This window comes from Puma concolor, chromosome E1, assembly GCF_028749965.1.
Source record: "Puma concolor isolate L17-30 chromosome E1, mPumCon1.1.hap2, whole genome shotgun sequence".
Classification (NCBI taxonomy): Eukaryota; Metazoa; Chordata; class Mammalia; order Carnivora; family Felidae; genus Puma; species Puma concolor.
The window spans coordinates 17,988,043-18,010,836 of NC_141680.1; the positions used below are offsets into that span (position 1 = coordinate 17,988,043).

Below are 22,794 nucleotides of genomic sequence, written 5' to 3' on the forward strand. Positions count from 1 at the left end.
ACTAGAAAAAGAAGAACTAAACCCAAAGTTAGCAGAAGGAAGGAAATAATAAAGATTAAGGCAGAGATCAAACAGCAAACACAAAAACAATAGAGAAAATCAATGAAATCGAAAGTTGGTTCTTCAAAAAGACAACAAAATCGACAAACCTTTAGCTAGGTGGACTAAGGAGAAAAGATTACTAAATTACTAAAATCAGAAATTAAAAAGGGGACAGTACTACTGATTCTACAGAAACAAACAGGATTATAAGTGTAGTATGAAAAACTATATGCCAACAAATTAGATGAAAAGGGCAAATTCCTAAAAATACCAAACCTACCAAGACTATATAATGAAAAAATAGAAAATTTGAACACTATTACTTATTACTTACTGTAAGTAGTAACTAGATTGAATCAGTAATAAAATTTTCCCAATAAAGCAAAGCTTTGGACCCAATGGGCTCTTAAAATTCAACAATAACAAACAGCCTGATTTTAAAATGGGCCAAACACCCTCACACTTTACCAAAGAAAATATACAGATGGCAAATAGGCTGATATAAAGATGGTTCACAATATCAGGGAAATAGAAATTAAAACAATAAGATACTATTAAATACAATTAGAATGGCCAAAATGTAGAACACTGACAGTACCCTTTGGTACTGCTGAAATGTGGAGCAAAAAAAACTCTCATTCATTGCTAGTGGGAATGGAAAATGGTACAGCCCCTTTGGAAGATAGTTTGGTCATTTCTTACAAAATTAAGTATAGTTTACCATACAATCCAGTAATGGTACTCCCTGGTATTTACTCAAAGGAGTTTAAAAACATATCCACACGGGCACCTGGGTGGCTCAGTCAGTTAAGCATCTGACTTTGGCTCAGGTTATGATCCTACAGGTTTGTGAGCTCAAACCCTGCATCAGGCTCTGTGCTAACAACTCAGAGCCTGGAGCCTGCTTCCGATTCTGTCTCCCTCTCTCTCTGCCCCTCCCCTACTCTCACTCTCTCTCTCTCAAAAAATAAATAAAAATTAAAAAAAACAAAAAAACCCAAAAAGCTGCATAGAGGTTTTTTTCAAGGCAGTGAAAATACTCTGTATGATGATGGGAATTTGTCAATTATACATTACACTAAACCCATGGAATGTACAAGGATGAACCCTAATGTAAACTATGGTGATTATGTCAGTACAGGTTCATCAGTCGTATTCTGTGGAGGATTGTGATAATGGGGGAGGCTATGCATGTACAAGGGATAAGAATTTATGAGATCTCTCTGTACCTTCCTTTCAATTTTGTTGTGAACCTAACTATAACTGCTTTAGAAAAATAGTTGTTTTTTAAAAAAATTAATGTTTATCTATTTTTGAGAGAGAGAGAGAGAGAGAGAGAGAGAGAGCGAGCAGGGGAGGGGCAGAGAGAGAGGGAGACAGATTCTGAAGCAGACTCCAGGCTCTGAGCTGTCAGCACAGAGACCAACACGGGGCTCAAACTCACTGACCACAAGATCATGACAGGAGCTGAAATCAGACGCTTAACCAACTGAGCTACCCAGGCACCCCTGTGTCATAGTTTTTTAATAACTGACAATTTGGGGCACCTGAGTGGCTCAGTTGGTTAAGTGCCCAACTCCTGCTTTTGGCTCAGGTAACGATCTCACGGTTCAGGAGCCCTGTATCCGACTCTGCACTGATAGCCCAGTGCCTGTTTAGGATTCTCTCTCCCTCTCTCTCTGCCCCTCCCCTCCCAAAATAAATAAACTTTAAAAAATTGGTAATTCAGGGATCCCTTCAATAGTCTCCGAATATTCTTTTTATTTTCTAGGCTATTCACATTGCTTTATCCTCCTTCTTTTTCCCTCCAAACTGGCAAACATGTCCATTAAGAGGAAACATAATGATGTTCATTACAGCATTATTTTTAACAGCAAAAAAACCAGGCAGGGTTGAAAACCTTAATATCTAATTATGTGGAATGATAAAGTGAATTATGATATATCAAATAGATACATGACAAAATGTGATATAGCCATTGTTATACATGTACACTTATTCATAAGAAAAATAAGCAGTACTGCAAAATTTTATGAAACAAACTATACATTTTAATTTTAAAAATTAAATGGCAGGGTGCCTGGGTGGCTCAGGTTATAAATATTATGTGGTACAGATATATGTAGGATGAATAATCATCTCATCTGACCTGGGCTATGGGGTTTCTAGGACATGGGACTTTCACCACTGGAACTGGAAAAGTCCTGGCTAAATTGAGGTAACAGTAATCCTAGATATATGTACATTCTTGAAAGGCTGAACAGATGTAAATGAAATAATATCAGTGGGTTATCTGAAGGGAAAATAGTTGTAAGTAATGGTTTCTGTACACTTTTCTTTTTTCAGTGTTAAAGGTGATATGATACATCTTTCTATGAACAAGGAAAGTTTACAAAGAGTCTTTTATTGAAAATCTCAAAATAGAATTATAGTTAAAATTCAGGAGAAAACAGACTGAGCTTATACCAATAAAAAAGAAAAGAGAGAAAAGCCAAATAACTAAAACCAGGAAAAGAACAGGACTATTACAAACAACCTACAGAAATAAAAAGGGTCATATGAGCATACTATTTTCAACTGTATACCAATAAATTAGACAACCGAGATGAAACAAATTCCTAGAACCCACAAATAAAAGTAACTTAAGGGAAAACATCAAAAGATGGGGGCACCTGGGTGGCTCATTCAGTTAAACATTGGACTTTTGATTTTGACTCAGGTTATTATCTCATGGTTCATGGGTTTGAGCCCCACAACAAGCTGTGTGCTGGCAGCATGGAGCCTGCCTGGGATTCTCTCTCTCCCTCTCTCTCTCTGCCCTTCCCCCTGCTCATGCTATTTTTCTCTCTCTCTCAAAATAAATTTAAAAAACACTAAAAAAAGAAAGAAAGAAAATATTAACAGACCTATAACAAGTAAACACTGAATAAGTAATCAAAAACAAAGTCCAGAACCAGAAGCCTTCACTGGTGAATTCTACTGAACATTTAAAGAAGAATTAATACCAATTCTTCACTAACTCTTCCAAAAACTAAAAAAGAACACTTTCTAACTGACTCTATGAAGCCAGTATTAGCCTGATACCAACACCACACCAAGAAAATCACACACACACACACACACACACACATATACACACACACACATTACAGTGTCCCTTATGAATAGAGATGTAATGATTATAAACCATGACAAAGTGGGATTTATCCCAGAAATGCAAGAGTGGTTCAATGTAACAAAATCAGTAATGCAATATACTCCATTAACAGAATGAAGGAGAAAAACCATTATGATCACCTTAACTGACATCCAAAAGGTATATAACAGAATTCAACAACCTTTCGTGAAAAACAAAACAAACAAACAAAAACCACTCAAAAAATTAGAAACAGAAAAAACTTCCTCAATATGATAAAGGGCATTTATGAAAATCCCACAGCTAACATCATCCTCAATTATGAAAAACTGAAAAAAGTTTCTCCCTAAGATAAGGAACAAGGATGCTCATTTTCATCACTGCCATCAAAGTTACAATTAGAGCAAATAGATAAGAAAAACAAAAGGCATCCAAATTGGAAAGAAGTAAAACTATCTTTGTTTATAGGTGACATGATCTTATATACAGAAGTCCACAGTATCCACATAAAAGATACTAGCTAATAAATTTAGCAAAATTGTAGTGTAAAAACCAACACACATAAATTAGCTGTTCCTATATACCAGCAATGAATAAATTCAAGAGGAAATTAAGAAAATAATTCCATTTACAATAGCATCTAAAAGAATAAAATATTGATGACTAAATTTAAGCAATGAATTAGAACACTTGTATACTGAAAACTACAAAACATTGCTAAACAAAATTAAAGAAGACCTAAATAAATGTTTAGAAAGACATACTGCATTCATGGAGTAAGACTCAATATTGGTCAGATGCCAATACTACCAAGCACGATCAACAAATTTAAACAATCCCTAACAAAATTTCAACAGCAGAAATGGAAAAGCTAATCCTCAGATTCATATGGAATGGCAAGGGGCCCCAAACAGCCAAAGCGATCCTTAAAAAGAATAATAAAGTTGTCCCTGATCTCAAACTTAGTACGACAATACAGTAATCAAAACAGTATGATACTAGCATAAAGATAGATATATAGACAAAAGGAACAGAACTGAGAGTTCAGAAATAAACCTATACAATATGATCAATTGATTTCACAAAGATGTCAAGACAATTCAACAGAGAAAGAACAGTCTCTTCAATAGAGGGCACTGGAACACTGAACAACTAGATTTCCACACACAAAAGAGTAAAGTTGGACCTCTACCTCACAGCATATCCAAAAATCAACTCAAAATGAATCGGTGACTTGTATATAAGAGCTAAGACCATAAAACTCTCAGAAGAAAACATAAGGGTAAATATTCACAACCTTGGATTTGGCAATGGATAATGAGACATGACACCAAAAGTATAAGCAACAATAACAAAAAATAGACCAATTGGACTTCATCCAAATTTAAAACTTTTGTATATCAAATGTCATCATCAAGAAAGTGAAAAGACAAACTACAGAATGGGAGAAAATATTTGCAAATCATGTATCTGACAAGGACTTAATATTCAGAATACATAAAGATCCCTTATAACTCAACAACAAAGAGACAACCCAAATTTTAAAAGAGGCAAAGGACTTGAATAGACATTTCTCCAACGAAGATATGCAAATGGCCAATAAGCACATGAAAAGATGCTCAACATTGTTAGTCAATAGAGAAATACAAACCAAAACATCAAGATACTACTTCACACCTAGCAGGATGGCTATAATCAAAATAACAAAAAATTACAGGCATTTGTGAGGATGTGGAATAATTGGAACTCCAGTAAATTACTGGTGAGAATGGAAACAGTACAGCCACTATGGAGCAGTTTGGCAGTCCTCAAAAAGTTAAACATAAAATTACCATGTGATCTAGTATTTTCACTCTTAGGTACACACCCAAATTTGAAAACACTGACTCAAACAGTTATTTGTACACCAATGTTCATCGTAGCATTTATTCACAATAGCCAGAAGATGGACACAATCTAGTATCCATCAGCAGATGAATGGACAAACCATGGCACATACAATGGGATATTATTCATCTATAAAAAGGAATGAAGTACTGATACATGCTACAACATGGTTGACCTGCAAAGTGATTACGCTATACATTATGCTAAGTGATACAAGCTATACACAAAAGTACAAATATTGCATGATTCCATTTATATGAAATATCTAAAATAGGCAAATTCATAAACAAAAAGTAGATTAGAGATTGGGTAGAGGGGGAAGGAGTTACTGCTAATAAATACATAGTTTCTGCTTGGGGTGATGAAAAAGTTTTGAAATTAGATAATGGTAATGGTTGCACAACACTGTGCACGTAATTAACGCCACAAATTGTACACTTAAAAATGGTTAAAATGGCAAATTTGATGATTATTTTAGCATAACACACACACATATACACACAAGAAAAAAAGACTGGTACATATCCTTCTGTCAAATAATAATCCTAGATTTCCAAAACACTAAAATTGACTGTGTATGAGACTTAACAGAAATCAGAGTTCTTCTGCAATATTTAATTCTGTAGTAATGCAAGTCATTAGACTCTTCAAACCACTGTACTAAAATGCTAAACATGTAAGTTAAAGCAAAATAATATTGTTTCCCATTTTTTTAATAATCCAAGAAGCTCAATAAATAAAACTATCTACTTTCATATTATACACATATATCTATGTAAGTGATTATAAAATGGACTATTGCCTATGTTTCTTTATATATATATATATATATATTTTTTTTTTACTCTGCCAGGACTAGATATTAAGTAAATGCTGGTCACTGACATTAAGCCTTTAACACTTACAAAATATACTGCTCCAAAGCTTCCATGGCCAATTTCTCTGAGATCTGTGAAGAGCTTCTCTGGGTCTTCTTTGAAGAAGAGCTCTGCAATTTCAGGGTCCTTCAGACTGCCCGCTCGGTTGGTTGATGGCATCCTGCTGGGCAATCAGTTCTCTGATTCTAATTTTATACTGCTATCCCAATCCCTGGTTCATCTGTATGAATGAAGCCACGCTGGCATAAACTATTGAAGAGAAATAAGAGAAAAAAAAGTCAGGAAAAGCAAAAACCACTAAGAATAATTACAAGATCATTTTCTGACAGCATATACAAAATTATCTGTGGCCTAGAATTTCACTGAGATGGAGATGTGGTCTACTAGTACAGTAGTTCCTAAATCTGAAAAGATACCATTTACCAGTGTTTAATCAACTCTGATACAGACATTCCAAAGAAAAACACAATGGGAGAAAGTAATGAATTTCACACAGACAACTGTTTCCCTCATAAATCTGATTCACATTAAAATATGGCCTTCATCAAATCTGTATCATTAGATAAGTAGATATTACAGATAACCAGTAATTCCCTGGTGTTCTGTTATCGGTTCCTTTATACCAGAGTACTGACATATACAGATTATAGATAATACAGATATTTTTAAAATATAGACTTTTTTAAATAAAAATTTAAAAACTGAGAGGCTTCAGAACCTCTGGGTTCTGGAATGACACTGCCACCGCCTGGACATGAATCCTGACAACACTATTTACAAACTGTGGACTTGGGTACCCTCATTTTCCTAATCTGCACAATGAAAATAACATACTTCATAGGATAGCATCCCTCAGGGAAATCAGAGAAATCAGAAATAATGAGGGACATTTCCTCTGCCAAATATCAAAACAGAATGCAAAACAATGGCATCATTAGAATACTAAAAATAGGACAAGCAAATTAATAATCTAAAAGATAGTCAAGAAACAAACCAATGTATGTGTACCTTGGAATTTAGCATACAATTATAAAAAGAAATAAATGCAGAGAAAACTGAGAACACATTCAGAAAAAATATATAAAAATTATAACCCTATCACATATCTTACATAAACATTACTGGCCTATAGAGGTATCCCAAGTAAATAAGGAAAAAAGGAATCAGATATATACAAGTGATGTTTGGAGACTCCAGTAACTATTTGGTAAAAAAAAATAAAATAACACCTGTTCTTCAAACTAAACAGAATCACACACAGGCAATACAAACATAAATACAACATATGGCAATTACATATGGGAAATACAAACATAAAAAATGAAACTGGGGCACCTGGCTGGCTCAGTTGAAAGAGCATGTGACCCTTGATCTTGGAGTTGTGAGTTTGAGCCCTACACTGGGTGTATGTAGAGATTACGTAAAATAAGTACAATTTAAAAAAATGAAACTATACAAGTAGTAGAAGGAAACAGGTTAAGTTCCTCCATAATCAGGAACTGAGGAAACTTTCCTAACCGTTCCAAATCCAAAACAATAATGACAAAGACTAATACATATTCAACAATATAAAAAGACAACTTGGGAGGAGAAGCCATGGAAAAAGACACACCTCAACAAAAAGACAAAAGATAAACTTGGAAAAAAGTTTGAAACTTATGTTTACAAATGTTAATATCCCTAATATGTAAAGAGCTTTTATTTTTTTTTTTTTCAACGTTTATTTATTTTTTTGGGACAGAGAGAGACAGAGCATGAACGGGGGAGGGGCAGAGAGAGAGGGAGACACAGAATCGGAAACAGGCTCCAGGCTCTGAGCCATCAGCCCAGAGCCTGACGCGGGGCTCGAACTCCCGGACCGGGAGATCGTGACCTGGCTGAAGTCGGACGCTTAACCGACTGCGCCACCCAGGCGCCCCGTAAAGAGCTTTTAAAAAAAAGTGTGTGTCGGGAGTGGGGAGAGGTGCCTGCGTAGCTCAGCTGGTTAAGCGTCAGACTTGGGACTCAGATCACGATCTCACTGTTCATGGATTCAAGCCCTGTGTCTGGCTCCACACCATCAGTGTGTGCCCCTCCCCACTCACGTTTTTTCTCTCTCAAAATAAATAAATAAACGTTAAAAAAAAAAAAGGAAAAAAAAAAGACAACAATCTGATATACTTAATATCTGAAAAGTTTCTGAAAACAGCAAATAGAAAAGAATCCAGCAGATATGTGTAATTCACAGAAGAAAAAAAAATAAGGAAACAACCATTAAATATATGAAAATATGTTCAAAATCACTCCAAGTAAAAGAAGACAAATTAAAACTATACTAAGATTTCATTTTGTAATCAGAAAGGCAAAAATTGACCACCTGTTGATGGTGGGGTAGAAGGGAAGTATGTATGCACTCATCCATTAGCAGTGGTAATGGAAAAAAACAATATAAACCTTATGGAGAAGAATCTAGCAAAAACATATACACTGACCATTTCAAACAAAATACCACTCTACGGAATCTATACCAAAGGTACTTCTAGAAAACATCAGAAATGATAAATGTACAAGGTCAGGAACTGGAAATCATTACAGTGCTCATGGGAGTGTAAAATAGTACAACCATTTTGGAAAATTGTTTAGCAGATGCATATCAAGAAAAGTAAGTATTTACTATATGAAGGAGCAATTCCTGTACTAGCTGTCATTTATTCAGTGATAAGAAAACACAGGCACACAAAAACTTGTACATAGTAGCTTTATTCATAACAGTCCAAAACTGCAAATAATACAAATGTCTATCAACAAATAAATGTAGAATAGAATTGTGGTATATTCACACAATGAAATACTATTCACAGCAATAAAAAGGAATAAACTAACAATACATGTAACAATCAATACAGATGAGCATCAAAAGCATTATGCTCACTCAGCAAAAGAAGCCAGAAACAAAGAATACATACTTGATGATTCCCCTGATACATTCTCAAATAGGCAAAACTAGTCTAAAGTAATAGATCCATGGTTACCTGGGATGGGTATGGGGGAGTATGTGGGTATGTAAGAGACGAATCACTGGGTTCTACTCCTGAAACCAAGACTACACTGTATGCTAACTTGAATTTAAATTTAGAAGAAAAAAAAAAACAAAACAAAAAAAACAGGAAGAAGAAGAAAAACATTACTTGCTAATCTAGACATCCATATTATCTGAATTTTTATAGTAATTGTTTTTATAATTTTAAGAAATTTTACTTTACATTGTACTTCAAATTAGAGAAAAATAAAATAGAACATTTTTTACAACTAGAATAATACATATTCTGAACAGAAGAACATCGAAAAGGCTATTAGCATTTTTTTTAATTCACAAAAGACTAATGCATTTTTTTAAATGTTTACTTATTTTTGAGAGAGAGAAAGAGTGTGAGCAGGTGAGGGGCAGAGAGAGAGGGAGACACAGAATCTGAAGCAGGCTCCAGGTTCTGAGCTGTCAGGACAGAGTCTGACGTGGGCCTCAAACCCACAAACCCTGAGATCATGACCTGAGCCAAAATCGGACGTTTAACCGACTAAGTCACCCAGGTACCCCAAGACTAATACATTTTAAAATTTTGTATGTCAAAAAAAATTGAGTCAAACACAAAAACTGAAACATCCAGAGAAAACACAATTAAGAATTAATATTCCTTAAATACACAGATATCAGAGAAAGTAGCTAACTCACCAGAGGATATACATCAGCATTCCATAAACAGTTTAGGTAATAAAAATTACTGGGAGAAAAGTTAAAATGTGAAGAATGATGGGAATAGCCATGAGTTTCCTAATTCTATTTTCCTCCTTTAACTCCTGGCTTTGACTTAAGAATGGCCTGAGTTACAGAACTATGTTGAGAGTGCTGACAAGGAAACTCTTAAAGAAATCCCCTCTTTCTGCCCAAAGGAGCAGAAAAAGGAAATCCTGTAACCTAAAGACTATGGGGGGAAAGCCATTTTCTTTTTTCTCTCCTCAGTCACAGAAATGCACTGCCCTAGCAACAGAAAAAAAAAAGAAAGAAAGAAAAGAAAAGAGAAGAAAAGAAAAGAAAAGAAAAGAAAAGAAAAGAAAAGGAAAGGAAAGGAAAGAAAAAAAAAACTGTGAGAAAACCTCTCTCTGAACAGAAAAAATTGGAAAACAGGGTCCCTGTTGGTCCAAAAAGTATGAGGGGGAATTCCCGTTATTTTTTTATTTTTTCAACGTTTATTTTTATTTTTGGGACAGAGAGAGACAGAGCATGAACGGGGGAGGGGCAGAGAGAGAGGGAGACACAGAATCGGAAACAGGCTCCAGGCTCTGAGCCATCAGCCCAGAGCCCGACGCGGGGCTCGAACTCACAGACCGCGAGATCGTGACCTGGCTGAAGTCGGACGCTTAACCGACTGCGCCACCCAGGCGCCCCCCGTTATTTTTTTAAACTCCTCTCTCCTTTCCCCACTTAAGAGTAGCCCCAGTGATGAGTAACTGTACAATGCACAGGTCTAAATGCTCATAGAAAAACCTGTCTTTCTGATCAAAAGAACAGGGAGTTTTAGATTCTGTGTCTCCTTCTCTCTCTGTCTCTCCTATCTCTCAAAAATGAATAAACATTAAAAAAAAAAAAAAAAAAAGAATATGCACCTGGGTGGCTCAGTTGGTTAAGCGTCCAACTTCAGCTCAAGTCATGATCTCACGGTTCAATGAATTCAAGTCCAGTGTCGGGCTCTGTGCTGAGAGCTCAGAGCTTGGAGCCAGCTTCGGATTCTGTGTCTCCCTCCCTCCCTCTCCCTCCCTCTCCCTCTCTCTCTCTCTCTCTCTCTCCCCCCCCCCCCCACTTGCACCCTGTCTCTCTCTCAAGAATAAACATTAAAAAAAAGACGATGACGACGAACTGAGAAAAACCATTGGAAACTGAAAAGAATGGAGGAAAATCATGGAGAAGAGAGAGCTGGAAAAGAGATCCCTAATTCTTTTGTTTTGGTATAAGCCAAAACAAATACTGTATTTGCACTTGTGTAAAATACACTTAAAGAAGCATAGCAAAGACTATACTAAAGGGAAATAATCTATATTATACACCACTGCCAAGTCTCATACCATCACTGAGAGGCATAGCACAGGGCAAATCCAAAGAGCACAGTAAAGATTTTGAAAATAGAACTGCTACTGGAACTACCACCAATAGAAAGTGAGACAGAACTTTCCATTTACACCAGTTGGTGTCTACTAAAACAAAGAAAACAAATCAACATTCTCTAGAGGATATTAATATGATTCAGAAATATTCACAATGTCCAGGGTAAAATCCAAAATTATCCTACATGCAAAAATAAATAAACACACATACACACACACACACAAAACTGGTAAATGTGACAAATTATCAAGGGAAGAGAGGACCAACAGATGCCTATTTTGAGATGACTAATGTTAGAATAATCACACAGACTTGAAAGCAGTTATCATAATCATAATAAATGAGGTAATGGTTAACACTTTGCAAACAACTGAAAACAGACATCAGTTCTTAGTAGAGAAATACAAAATATTTTTTAAAAACATGAAAAATTCAGAACTGAAAAATACAGTATCAGAAATGAGGGGCACCTGCCTGGCTCAGTCTTGTAGAGCATGTAACTCTCAATCTTGGAGTTTTGAGTTCAAACCCCACATTGCACATAGAGTTTACTTAAAACAAACAAACACCTCCTTGCATGGCCTTAAGTGCACAACAGAAATGATAGAGGAAAGAGTAAACTTTAAGACAGAGCAACAGAAATTACTGAAACTAAAGAACAGAGAGGGAAAAAAGATTGAAAAAATACGAGCCTTGGTGACTTCTCGGACAGTATCAAATTGTCTACATTTCAAATCACTGGTATTGTTAAGGAGAGGAAAAATAAATTGGGAGACAAAAAAACTGTTTTAGTAATTTCTGAAAACGTCCCAGATTTGACAAAAACATAAATTTAGAGATTCAACAAGCTCAACCAACCCCAAACAGGACAATTCAAAGAAAATCAGGCTAGACACACCTAGTCAAAATTCTAACAAACGAAAATAAACTCAATGTAAATGACAACAGATTCTGAATAAAAGACACTGGAGTCCACAGAAAGTGAAATATCTTTAAGGCAGTAAAAGGAAAGAACTACCAACCCTGAACAGAATTCTTTATCTAGTAGATATCTTCTACAGGAATGAAGGCCGGTGGGGGGGGATCTTAAATGGTAGAAAACAAAAACAATCTGTTGCCAGCAGACTTATCCCAAAAGAAATGCAAAATATTACACAAAAGAAAGTTAGAGTAGCTACATTAATATCAGACAAAATAGACTTCAGAATTAAGGAAATCACAAGTGATAAAGAGGAATATTATATAATGATTATGATTACTTTTACCAAATCCCAAATTTGTCTTCACTGGCAAAAGAGCTTCAAATTCATGAAACAAAAATTGATGCAAGAGAAAAGAGAAATAACAAGTCTATAATTATACTGGGAGACTCCCAATACTCCTCTCTCAGAAATTCAAAGAAAAAGTAGTCTGAAAATATATAGAAACAACACTATCAACCAACTTTATCTAATGACATTTCTAGAATACTCTATCTGACAAAAACAGAATATACATTCTTTACAAGAACACATATGATATTCACACCAAGCCATTATATTCTAGGACATAAAAAAATCTTAACAAGTGTAAAAAATTTCAACTCATACAAAATAATGATCATCTGACCATAGTGTATTTAAAATCAGTAACCGAAATATATCTATAAAACCCATGAAATGTGAAAATTAAACACACACTTCTAAGTAATCCATGGGCCGATAAAGGAGCTTCAAGGGAAATTAGGAATTAGAAAAGAATACAAATTGAATGAAAATAAAATGCAACACAAAATCTGTAAGGTACAACTAATGCAGTGCTTACATAGAAATTCAAGGCACTCGGGGTGCCTGGGTGGTATAGTTGGTTAAGTGTCAGTCTCTTGATCTTGGCTCAGGTCATGATCTCATGGTTTGTGAGTTTGAGCCCCACATCAGACCCCGCACGGATGGTGCGGAGCCTGCTTGGGATTCTGTCTCTCTTTCTCTCTGCTCCTCCCCAACTTGTGCTTGCTCTTTCTCTCTCTCAAAATAAATAAACTTAAAAAAATTTTTTTTATTTAATCTTTTTTCACTTTTTGAGAGGCAGAGACAGAGCGCGAGCAGGGCATGGGTAGAGAGAGAGAGAGACACAGAATCGGAAGCAGGCTCCAGGCTCCGAGCTGCCAGCACAGAGCCCGATGTGGGGCTCAAACCCATGAACCGTGAGAGAGATCATGACCTGAGCCGAAGTTGGATGCTCAACTGACTGAGCCACCCAGGTCCCCCAAACTTAAAAAAAAATTTTTAAAACAAGAATTTAAGGCACTAAATCTGTATTAGAAAAAAAAGGATAGATTTCAAATAAATAATCTAAGCTTCTATCTTAAGAATCTAGAAACAGGGGTGTCTGCGTGGCTCATTCAGTTGACCAACTCTTGGTGTCAGCTCAGGTAATGATCCCAAGGTCTGGGATCCATGCTCAGTGTGGAGTCTGCTTGTGATTCTCTCTCTCCCTCTGCCCCTCCCCTGCTCATGCTCTCTCTCTAATACAAAATTAAAAACAAAACAAAACAAAAAACCCTAGAAATAGAAAAGTAAATAAAGCCAAAAATAAATATAAAAAAGTAAATATTAAAGAAACAGAGTAGAAATCAATGAAATTAGAAAACAAAAAAGCCAATGGAGAAAAATCAATAAAACCAGAAGATGGTTCCTTTGGGTTAAAAAAAAAAAAAAAAATCAACAAAACTGAAACACTTCTGCCAAACTAACCAAGGAAAATAAGAACAGACATAAATTAGCAAAAACACAAATCAAAAGGAAAATATTACTACATACTCTTAGAAAACTGAAAGAAAACCAGCTTTAAGTTCCTGAATTTAAGTCACCATTCTATATGGACTAAAGATAAAAGAAACACATGATCATATTAACAGAGGCAGAAAAAGATTTGATAAATTCAACATCCATTTATGATAAAAATGGTCTGGGGCGCCTGGGTGGCGCAGTCGGTTAAGCGTCCGGCTTCAGCCAGGTCACGATCTCGCGGTCCGTGAGTTCGAGCCCCGCGTCAGGCTCTGGGCTGATGGCTCGGAGCCTGGAGCCTGTTTCCGATTCTGTGTCTCCCTCTCTCTCTGCCCCTCCCCCGTTCATGCTCTGTCTCTCTCTATCCCAAAAATAAAATAAAAAAATGTTGAAAAAAAAAAATTAAAAAAAAAAATGGTCAAAATAGTAAGAATAGAAGGGAACATCATTAACCTTGCTAAGGGTATCTACAAAAAACCTACAGCTAACATCATAATGATTAAAGACTAAAAGCTTTCCCCTTATGATTAGAAACTAAGTAAGGTTGTCTAATCACTCCTCTTAAACACTGTACTAGAGGTTCCAACCCATACAATAAAAAAAGCAAAGCAAAGAAATACATAATAGAAAGGAAGAAATAAAACTAGTTGCTGCCATTACCGTGTATTTGAAAAACCCCAAGGAATATACAAAACAGTAAAAGAAGAAAAAAATATTCAGATATGTCTAAAAATATTTGAGGGGCGCCTGGTGGCTCGGTTAAACATCCAATCCTTTGATTTCAACAAAGGTCATGATCTCATGGTTCCTCAGATGAAGTCCCAAGTCAGGCTCTGTGCTGACTGTGCAGAGCCTGTTTGGGGTTCTTTCTCTGTCTCTCTCTCTGTCTCTGTCTCTCTCTCTGCCCTTACCCTGTTCCCACTCTCTCTCTCTCCCACTCTCAAACAAACATTCTGGGGCACCTGGGTGGCTCAGTCAGTTAAGTGTCCAACTTTGGCTCAGATCATGATCTCATGGTCCGTGGGTTCAAGCCCAGCATCAGGCTCTGTGCTGACAGCTCAGAGACTGGAGCCTGTTTTGCATTGTTTGTCTCTCTCCCTCTTTGCCCCTCCCCCTCTCATGCTCTGTCTTCTCTCTCTCAAGAATAAACATTTAAAAATTTAAATAAACATTTTAAAAAATGTTAATATCTGAATATAATTTATATATGGGGGGCCTGGGTGGCTCAGTCAGTTAGTGTCTGACTCTTGATTTAGACTCAGGTCATAATCTCATGGTTCACGAGTTCAAGCCCTGCATCCGGCTCTGCACTGACAGCGCAAAGCCTGCTTAGGATTCTCTCACTCCTTCTCTGCCCTTCCTCCTGCTTGCTCTCTCGCTCTCTCAAAATAAATAAATAAACTTAAAAAAAAAAAAAAAGAGGGGTGCCTTGCTGGCTCTATTGGTACAGCATGCAGCTCTTGATCTCAGGGCTGAGTTTGAGGCCTATGATGATGGGTGTAGAGATTACTTACAAATAAAATCCTTAAAAAAAAAGAAAAGAAAAAATAAACATTAAAAATAATAATAAAATAAAAATTAAAAGTGAACTTTGCCTCATACCTTATAGAAAAATTAATTCAGGGGAGCCTGGGTGGCTCAGTTAAGTGTCTGGCTCTTGATCTCAGCTCAGGTCATGATAACGTGGTTTGTGAGATCAAGACCCACACTGATAGCCCTGCTACCAGTGCAGAGCCTACTTGGGATTTTCTCTCTCTCTCCCTCTCTCTCTCTCCCTTCTCTCTGCCCTCCCCACACTGGTACATGCGTGTTCTCTATCTCAAAATAAATAAACAAAAAAAAATTTTTTTAAGAAAAATTAATTCAAAATAGTCCATTTATCTCAATGAAAAAGTTAACACTTTATGTAAAACATTCAGATGAAACCACAGGAGAAAACTGTTGCAACCTAGGTTAGTCAAAGAGTTCTCAGATACAACACCGAAAGTGTTATCCATAAAAAAAAGGCAAAATTAATAATTTGAACTTCACCAAAATTAAAAGCCTTTACTCTTGCAAATAAGACTTTTAAAATAATGAAATCAAGGGGCACCTAGCTGGCTCAGTCGGTGTAGCATGCAACTCTTGATCTCAAGGCTGTGAGTTCAAGCCCCATAATTGGTGTAGAGATTACTTAAAAATAAAACCTTAAAAAAATAAAAAATAAGCCACAGGCTGCTAAAAATTATTTTCAAATCATGTACCTGAAAAAGGATTTGTATCCAAAATATATAAAGAACTCTCAAAACTCAATAATGGGATACAGGAATGCACACTTGGATGATGAAACTATAAAAAAATTTCCCAGAAGTTATTACCATAGTAAACGCCAGATAGTAGTTACTTTAGGAAAAAAGAGTGATTGTGATTGGGGTGAGACATAAGGAGGAACTTCTAGAATGACTGGTGAAGTTCTATTCTTGCCTTAGTGATTACATGGGAATTTTATTTCTAATAATAAATTAACCTATATGTTTGTTTTGTGAATTTTCTCCATCTGTTTGATTTTATAATAAAAAAGAATGAAAACAGAAATTATATATACTGTAGTTTTTGCAAAGAAGGCAATACAACAAAGTGGTATGAATTATATTTAGGTAGTTATGGCCAGTATTACAGACAACATTCACAAGTCAATACTTTCCTTATGTTCTAATTATCAACAATAATCATACATTCAACTTCCACAACCAGGAAAAAAGATAACAAAAAAATATCTAACATGTGTGCAAGTTCTTTGGGCTGTTAGAAGATAGAAAAAAATGAAAATTAAAATAAATACAAATGTTAAAAGTCCCTGAAACACTCCATTATACTGTTAGGCTAGAGTTTACAGTATACATTGCATAACTGCTTTTCTATACATCCTTAAATTCCCCAAAGTAAAGTACTTTATTATAAAAATGAGCAGCATCTTGGTTGCCTTGCACACATTCAGAATATTGCTACAACAGAGTCATCAATGTTAAAACTGACAAAGACATTTGATTTGAGTCTTGTCCATTTAAAAAATCTGTCAGGAATAACTATAGAAAAATAAACAGCACAGAGGCGCTTTCACAGCAACCCTACTCATAAACTCCATAATTTCTGCAGAATGCTAAAAATGAATATTAGGCACATGAATAACTAACATAGAGGACTAATATAGCTAGATAAACTACAAGTCAGGCTTAAAAGACATAAATATCTACAATAAGTTCTTAAAGGTATTATTAAACTGTACATGCAATCTTCTTTTAAAAAAAGGCGGGGGGGGGGGGGCGCACCTGAGTGGCTCAGTCGGTTAAGCATCAGACTTCGGCTCAGGTCATGATCTCATGGTTTGTGAGTTCCAGCCCTGTGTCGGGCTCTGGGCTGACAGCTCAGAGCCTGGAGCCCACTTCAGATTCTGTGTCTCCCTCTGCCTGACCCTCCGCTGCTTACACTGTGTTTCTAGCATTGTCTCAAAAATAAATAAACATTTAAAATAAAATTTTTTAATTAAATAAAAAACAAAACAAACAAAAAAACCAGGGGCGCCTCCGTGGCTCAGTTGGTTAAAAGTATTCCACTCTTGGTTTCATCTCAGATCATGATCTTACAGTTTGTGAGTTCGGGCCCAGCACCAGGTTCTGTGCTGACACTGCGGTACCTGCTTGGGATTCTCTCTCTCCCCTCTCTCTCTGCCCCTACCCCCTTCTGCTCTCTCGCTCTCTCTCTCTCTCGCTCTCAAAATAAATACACTTTAAAAAAAACAGGCTGTTAGGTTATATTTTTTAAATATCTATTCTCAGAGGATAAATATTGTTAGAGTAACTGATATCCTTCTTACTAAAAGAGAACAGTAAAATGAAATTAACAGTCTTATAAACAGGAATTGAGATCTAATTTGTGCCTGGTTCTACAAAAATAGGCCAAGGAAGCCTATCATTTATTAGATTATTTAGGGTTGAATGTAAAAGACAAACAATTTTTGTAGGTGGTACCAGTTTGTTAATCCTAAAACATACACCTAAGAAAGCTGATTAAACTAGAATAAAAAATCCAATATAATTTATTTTAAAATCTCAGACCAAATTAGGATTTTGAGAATTAAGTAACTGTTCCACATTTGTAAAATATAGTCAAATAGCTGACAATAACATCAGTCAAAGCAAGAGAAAGAAGATGGGGGAAGGGTACTGATAATCAAAGCATATTCAGTATTACTTGAGGAATGCTCCTTGGATGAACAGTGATGATGTCATGCTATTCCATCTTTTAAGAACCTTCAGATTTTCACAAAAAGGACATTGTTGGACTGCTTCAATACCATAAAGCCCTTTTCCCTACATCTGTTAATCAGAGGGCTCAGGCTTAGAAAACAGCCAACTCAGTCAAACATTCAATCCCTTTAGAGAAAGAAAAATTGCCCCCTTACTCAGTCTAATTGGAACATGAACACATACATAAAATGAAATGGTAACTGATAAGGTTGCATAATTAAGGACCTTCTTGAAAAGAACATAACATTATCTCTTTAAAAAATAAAAAAAAAAAAGGTAATATATGTATTTGGGGAACAAAAATTTTGAAAGGTAGAAAGAATTGACAAGAAAAACTAAGTCTCCCAAGTACACCTATTTCTATGTATCCTTGCATAGATTACCTGGGTGTGATTGTTAATAACCCTACAATGGGCCTCTAAGTGTTCAAGTGAAAAAATTACACTTCTCTGACTTTAAATCAAAAGCTGGAAATCATTAAGTTTAGTGAGGAAGGCATGTTGAAAGACCTTGTGTCAAAGAGCCAAGTTATAAAAGCAAAGGAAAAGTTCCTGAAGGAAATTGTTACTCCAGTGAACACATGAATGATAAGAAAGAGAAACTGCTTTATTGCTGATATGAAGAAAGGTGGTTTGGGTTTTTTTGTATACTATTTTTGCTCTTTTTTTTTTTTTTTTTTTTTAGTTAACATACATTACACAAGTTTCAGGTGTACAACATAGTGATTGAACAAGTCTATACATTAATCTATACTTACCACAAGTGTAGCTACCATCTGTCACCAAAGAACATTATTACAACACCACTGACTGTATCCTCTATGTAACATCCTTGATCCCTATGACTTACTCATTCCATAATTCGAAGCCTGTATCTCCCACTCTGGTTCACCCATTTTGTCTAACCCATCACCCCCTCCCTCTGGCAACCGCCAGTTTGTTCTCTGTATTTATGGGCTTGTTTCTGCTTTGTGTTTACTTATCTATTCGTTTGTTTTATGTTTTAGATTCCACATACAAGTTAAATCATATGGTATTTGTCTTTCTCTTATTTCACATAGCATTATACCTTCTAGGTCCACCTATGATGTCACAAAGAACAAGCTCTTACTCTTTTTTGAGGCTGAGTAATATCCTATTGTATACCAAATCTTCTTTATCCATGCATCTATCAACAGACACCTGGATTGCTTTCATATCTTGGCTATTGTAAATAACGCTGTGATAATCATAGGGGTGCATATATCTTTTCAAATTAGTGTTTTCATTTCCTCTGGGTAAATACCCAGTAGTGGAATTACTGGATCATATGGTATTTCTAGTTTTAATTTTTTTAGGAACCTCCACACTGTTTTCCACAGTGGTTGCACCAGTTTACATTCCCACCAACTGCACAAGACTTCCTTTTTCTCCACATCCTCACCAACGCTCGTTATTTCTTTCCTTTTTTCATTTTTTTTTTTTTTTTAATTTTTAGTCATCTCTACACCCAGCGTGGGGCTCAAACTTACAACCCGGAGATCAAAGGTCATATGCTCCACCAACTGAGCCAGCCAGGTGCCCCAATTTCTTGTCTTTTTGATGCTAGCCATTCTGACAGGTGTGAGGTGATATCTCATTATAATTTTGATTTGCACTTCCCTGATGATAAGTGATGTTGAGCATCTTTTCACGTGTCTATTGGCATGAGTATGCATGCCTTCCTTGGAAAAATGTCTATTCAGTTCCTCTGCCCATTTTAAATCAGATTATTTGGGATTTTTTGTGTTGAGTTGTATAAATTCTTTATATATTCTGGATATTAACCTGACATGGAGAAAGTTTTAGTGGTTTGGATAGAAGATCAAACCAGCAACAACATCCCCTTAAGCAAAAGTCTAATCCAGAGCAAGACCCTACCTCTCTTCAATTGTAGAGTCTGAGAGTTGAGGCGGCTGCCGAAGACAAGTTTGAAACAAGCAGAGGATGGTTCATGATGTTTAAGGAAAGAAGCCATCTCCATAACATAAAAGTACAAGGTGAAGCAGCAACTGCTGATATAGAAGCTGCAGCAAGTTATTCAGAAGATCTAGCTAAGATAATTAATAAAGGTGGCTACACTAAAAACAACAGATTTTTAGTGTCAAGTAAACAGTCTTATATTGGAAGATAATGTCTTCTAGGACTTTCATACTTAGGAGAAGTCAATGCCTGGCTTCAAAGCTTCAAAGGGCAGGCTAACTTTCTTGTTTAGGGACTGTTGAAGCTGGTGACTATAAGTTGAGGCAATGCTCATGGACTGTTCTGAAAATCCTAATGCCTTTAAGAAGTATGCTAAACCTACTCTGCCTGTCATCTATAAATGGAACAAAGCCTGGATGACAGCACATCTGTTTACAACATGATTTACTGAGTACTTTTAGCACATTGTTGAGATCTATTGCTCAAGGGGGAAAAAAAAGATTCCTTTCAAATATTACTGCTCATTGACAATGCATCTGGTCACCCAAGTACATGGAGATGTACAATGAGATTAATGTTGTTTTCATATCTGCTAATACAACATCCATTCTGCAGCCCCATGGACCAAAAGGTAATTTCAACTTTTGAGTCTTAGATTTGAAAATACAATTTGAGGGGTGCATGGATGGCTCAGTCAGCGAAGTATGTGATTCTTGATCAAGGGTCTGCAGGTTTTAGCCCCACGCTGGATTAAAAATAAAAATTTGGGGCACCTGGGTGGCTCAGGTGGTTAAGCATCTGACTCTTGATTTGGGTCAGGTCATGATCTCACAGTCCTGAGTCCAAGCCCCACATGGGGCTCTGTGGTGATGGTGTGGAGCCTGCTTGGGATTCTCTTTCTCCTTCTCTCTCTGCCCCTATCCTGCTTGTGCTCTCTCTCTCTCTCTCAAATAAAAAACTTTTAAAAAATGGTTTTTTTTAATTAAAAAACAAAAATTAAAAAAATAAAAATTAAATCTTTAGGGGTGCCTGGGTGACTCAGTAGGTTAAGCGTCTTTTTGTTTTTAATTTTTAAAAAATGTTTGTTTATTTTTGAGAGATGGAGAGACACAGCATGAGCAGATAAGTGGCAGAGACAGGGAGACACAGAATCTAAAGCAGACTCCAGGCTTCACACTGTCAACACAGAGCCCAATGCAGGGCTCAAACTCACAAACCATGAGATCATGACCTGAGCCGAGGTTGGACGCTTAACTGATTGAAACACCCAGGCGCTCCTAAGCATCTGACTCTTGATCTCCGCTCAGGTATGATCTCATGGCAAGTGAGTTCGAGCCCCGGACCAGGCTCTGACCTGGTGGTGCAGAGCCTGCTTGGGATTCTCTCTCCTTCTCTCTCTGCACCTGCCCTGCTCACACTTTCTCTCAAAATAAATAAATGAACTGAAAAAAATAAATAGGGGCTCCTGGGTGGCTTAATTGGTTGGGTGACTGACTTTGGCCCAGGTCATGATCTCACAGTTTGTGAGTTCGAGCCCTGTGTTGGGCTCTGTGCTGAAAGCTCGGAGCCTGGAGCCTGCTTTGGATTCTGTGTCTCCACCTCTCTCTGCCCCTCCCATGCTCATGCTCTGTATCTGTCTCTCAATAATAAATAAAACATTAAAAAAAAGTTTTTAATAAAATAAATAAAATCTTTAATAAATAAATATACAATTTGTAAAGCTATAACTGCCATGGATAGTGCCTGATGGATCTAGGCAAAGTAAACAAAACTTTCTGAAAAGGATTCATCATTGTAGATGCCATTAACAACATTTACGATTCATGGGAAGAAGTCAAAATATCAACATTAACAGGAGACTGGAAGAAGTAGATTTCAATCCTCATGAACGACTTGAGAAGGAAGTAATGGCAGATGTGATGAAAATAGCAAGAGATTTAAATTTTGAAGTGGAGCCTAAAGATATAATTAAGTTGCTACAATCACATGATAAAATTTTAATGGTTGAGGAGTTCCTTTCTTATGGCTGAGCAAAGAAAGTAGTTCTTAAGATGGAATCTACTCCTATGGAAGATGCTAAGAAGACTGTTGAAATGACAACAAAGGATTTAAAATTTTCCACAGATTTCTCTGAAAAAGGAGTAGCAGGGTTTGACAAGACTTTAGACTTTTGACAAGACTGACTTTAGAGTTTTGAAAAATTAGTTTTGAAAAATTTCTACTCTGGGTACAATGCTATCAAACAGTACTGCATACAACAGAGAAATGTTTATGAAAGGAAGAGTCCATCAACGTGGCAAACTTCACTGTTGTCTTATTTTAAGAAAATGTCACAGTCCCCCTAACCTTTAGCAACCACCACCCTGATCAATCAGCAGTCATCTAATCTACATAGAGGCAAGATCCTCGACTAGCAAAAAGATTACAATTTACTGAAAGGTCAAATAGTGGTTAGCATTTTTTAGCAACAAGGTATTTTTTAATTAAGGTATGTACATTTTTAAGACATAATGCTACTGCAATATGTAGCAGACTACAAAATAGTTAAGTATATTTTTATATGCACAGGGAAGCCAAAAAATTCATTTGACTCATTTGATTTCAATACTCGTTTCACTGTGGTGATCCAAACCAAGCCCACAATATCTCTGAGGTAATGCTGCATAAATGTTAGTACTATTAAAGGAAATTAGACTAAAATAATCAAATCATTTCAAATGTAT

General features: G+C 36.2%; 1 protein-coding gene across 1 annotated transcript in view; it reads right to left on the reverse strand.

The window, feature by feature from the left end:
• Positions 1–22,794, reverse strand: part of TAOK1 (TAO kinase 1) — a 147,471-nt gene that overhangs the window by 82,038 nt on the left and 42,639 nt on the right. Inside the window, exon 2 of the mRNA XM_025917974.2 lies at positions 5,971–6,192. Within this exon, the coding sequence (XP_025773759.1) occupies positions 5,971–6,102 (132 nt within the window). The 5' untranslated portion in view covers positions 6,103–6,192. The remainder of the gene's footprint in view (positions 1–5,970; positions 6,193–22,794) is intronic.